Genomic DNA, 3,085 nt, shown 5'->3' on the forward strand with positions numbered 1-3,085 from the left:
GCGGGGGGGGGCGGTGGCCAAGGCTGGGCCTGTAGTTTTCTTTCCCATGCAAATATTCACCCCCCAAAAGAAAAGTGTGGAGAGTGAAACACAATAATTAGTCCTTTGTCTAACTTTCCCAAGTGCCAGAGGAAGACAGATTAATTAAATATACAACAGTGTTGGTTTTTGGAGTGGGGGTCTTGCTTGCTGTGTAGGTCATAAATTAGGCAGAATAAATACTTCAATGTGTTTGCAGTGAGCCTGCTACGTCAGAGCCACTGGAAGGTTGGTGGGAGGAGAACGGAGGGTTTCTTGCTAATGATAGTCACGTCTGGGTCTGTCTGGTTGCTCTTAGCAACCAGACATGATGTAACACCAGGATGAACTTGAACTTGGGGGACTTGAAAAGAGAACAATAGACCAGAGCAATCAATAAAGCCTATTTCAGTGAAGGATTACAGAGCTGCTCTGGGGTAACCTTGTCGGCAAGGCACACACTGAATAGTAAGATGTGTGAAGAAACTTTTTTTTCCCTTTGCTTTGCTTTTTTAGAGAAGCGTAGAGGCACTGCAGATTTTTGTAGTGCAACAAGGTTGTGTCCAGAAACTGTGAATGGAAAACTGCTCCCTCTGCTGACTCACTGGGTCCCAGGTGCTTGCTTCGAGAGCTACGACACAGTGTCAGATTTAAGAAGTCTGGAATTTCACAAGTGACTTAGAAAGTGTGAGAACAGAAATTGTAAGCATTATTCGCTGCACCCAAAGTTTGAGACTTTTGTTAGAGTGGGACTCGGCTCTAACTAGGATCCACGTCAGCTAACGGGGAGGCCCTGTAGAAATAACAGTTTGGAGTCTGCCTCCCCGTGCCTCTCTTCCCCCTTCTTCTTTCTTTTGTCCAGTTCGATTTAGGCCGTGTGTATTTGCCAGGATGATTTCCTTTCAGTACACAAGAGGCTTTATTGTGTTCCTCAAAGCATGTGGTCAAAGAATAACATCTAAAAGTACAGGATGAGTAGTTTTTCGGTTTAGGCTTAGGTTTTTTTCAAGTCCTCTGGAGATCAAAGGTAGCTTGTGTGACCAGGAAATCTTATCCCAACCTCCATGTAGCTATCACTTCGCCATTTATCCTGGGATCAAACGAGTCCCTGCTTTACCTAATTGAATCTCTTGGACACGGATGAGCCTTCATCTGACTGAATCAACCCAAATGTAACCCTTTCTGATGCTGTCAACTCAGAGATTTCGGAAGCATTCACTTTTGCTAGAGGTTGATGATTTTTCTGTGAATAATGATAAATGTCGTGAATTTGGTAGGGTATTTCTGAAGAAAAGTTGTCAAAAGCCATATACTTTATTTCACTTGTGGAACTGACTCTGATATTAGACCATAATTGGTCACTTTGTTTAGCTAACATAGAAGTGCCAGCATATAGAGTGACGTATCATCAGACTATTGCCCAAAGCTAGTCACCTAAGGATTTATGAAAGGAAAAGGTAACTGGGCCCAGCAGGTGTATGGAAGGGTCTAAATAAATGTCGAATGAACGGAAGCATGAACGAGGGCTATGCAGGTGACCTCGTTTTTTTTTTCCTTTGGACATCACGGTAGCTAATAGGATGAAATCTTGATACCACCTGATTATTTTATGTCATTTTTGAAAACATTATCTTAGAAAGATTGAGCTTGAGAGGAGCATTTTACATCATAAAATCTACCTCATGTACATCTAAGGAAATTGAGTAGAAGAGAGATGCTGTGACTTGTCCTAAATCACCCAGGATTCTTGGTACAGCACTTTTTCTACTATAGCTCCATTTACTCTTATATCACTGCTGATCATCTGTGCCTGTTACAAGAATGTGGCAATAACATCTCATTGAAAAGGAGACGTGAAATTCATCAGAGAAGACACTCATCATGACGCAGAACCTCTCCCCTCGCCCGTTTTCCACTCATTCAACTCTTCTTTGTTGAGAAGCTTCTATTCCAGACACTGTGCTAGGTGCTGAGGGTTCAATCAAAGACCAGATGATGAAGCTTCCTGCCATCCTGTAGCTGCCCTCTCCAGACTGCAAAACCCATATATGTGTTTCAAGTGGACATAAATACTTTATTTTGTAAGTTACACTCAAAACATTGGCAAACCCCAACAGAGGCATTGAATTTCAATTTCAGAAGAGTGAGATCACTTTCAGTGTCTCAAGATGTACTGTTTGTCATTCCTTTACTTTTCCCAGTGAATCCCCTCTTCGTCCCTAACGTAGATCTTGATTTCACCGTTGGAAGGGCAACTTTTAAAATGTGTTATTTTCCAAATTGTGCCTCTAATTGCACTTTTCCTTTTGTCTTCCAGTCCTGGTACCTGGGATAAAAGTCGCAGCGTCCCACCATCCACCAGACAGACCACCTGACCCCTTCTCAACACTGTAACATGGACGCATCCTCAACCCAGCGCAGTTACAACTTCACTGTCACTGGAAGGGGAGAATCAAATCAACTTGTACATGGAAACAGCGAGCATTATGGTCCAACAGCAAAGGCCATAACCTTTTGGGATTTTTTTTTTTAATACTTTAGGGACTGTTGTAATTTTCTCATATGGTGCTGGAAATGGTTGGGCTTTGTAACATTTGAAGTGTTTTCCGCGGTAGCGTGAGCATTAAGCAATGTGGCTGGAGAAGGTCTACCCTTGCTCACTGACTTCCCGTTGTGACACACTTTCTTTACGGAGCCTGGCTGTTTCACAGTATTTCATGAATTTACCCACACAGGTGTGAGCCTCCTTGAGCAGTCAGGAGACACATGGAGAACTAAGTCTTTTGTAGTAGCTGAGATCTGCAATATCTAACTTACGGGACAGTCAAAGGGCAATGTTTTTCTGTAACATATTGGAAAAAGAAAACGCAGTTATGTTCCTTTTTTATTTTTTCTTTTAGTTTGGTTTGGTTCAACAGTCAGCAGTAAACTAGATAACATGGCCCGGAAGGACAGTGAATCCACTCACGTTGCAGAATAATTCCGAAAATGGCAAACTACTACTACTACTATTCAGTTTTTTAAAAGTTTTGAAATGCTGCACTTACATTAAAAAAAAAAAAAAAAA

At 41.9% G+C, this 3,085-nt stretch overlaps 1 protein-coding gene across 1 annotated transcript in view; it reads left to right on the top strand.

Moving 5' to 3' along the window:
- Window positions 1-2,412, top strand: part of NFIA (nuclear factor I A) — a 393,295-nt gene extending 390,883 nt beyond the window's left edge. The window contains exon 10 of the mRNA XM_007464277.1: window positions 2,336-2,412. Within this exon, the coding sequence (XP_007464339.1) occupies window positions 2,336-2,412 (77 nt within the window). The remainder of the gene's footprint in view (window positions 1-2,335) is intronic.
- The last annotated feature ends 673 nt before the right edge of the window (window positions 2,413-3,085 follow it).

The sequence above is a fragment of the Lipotes vexillifer genome, unplaced genomic scaffold (assembly GCF_000442215.2).
Source record: "Lipotes vexillifer unplaced genomic scaffold, Lipotes_vexillifer_v1.1 scaffold47, whole genome shotgun sequence".
Classification (NCBI taxonomy): Eukaryota; Metazoa; Chordata; class Mammalia; order Artiodactyla; family Lipotidae; genus Lipotes; species Lipotes vexillifer.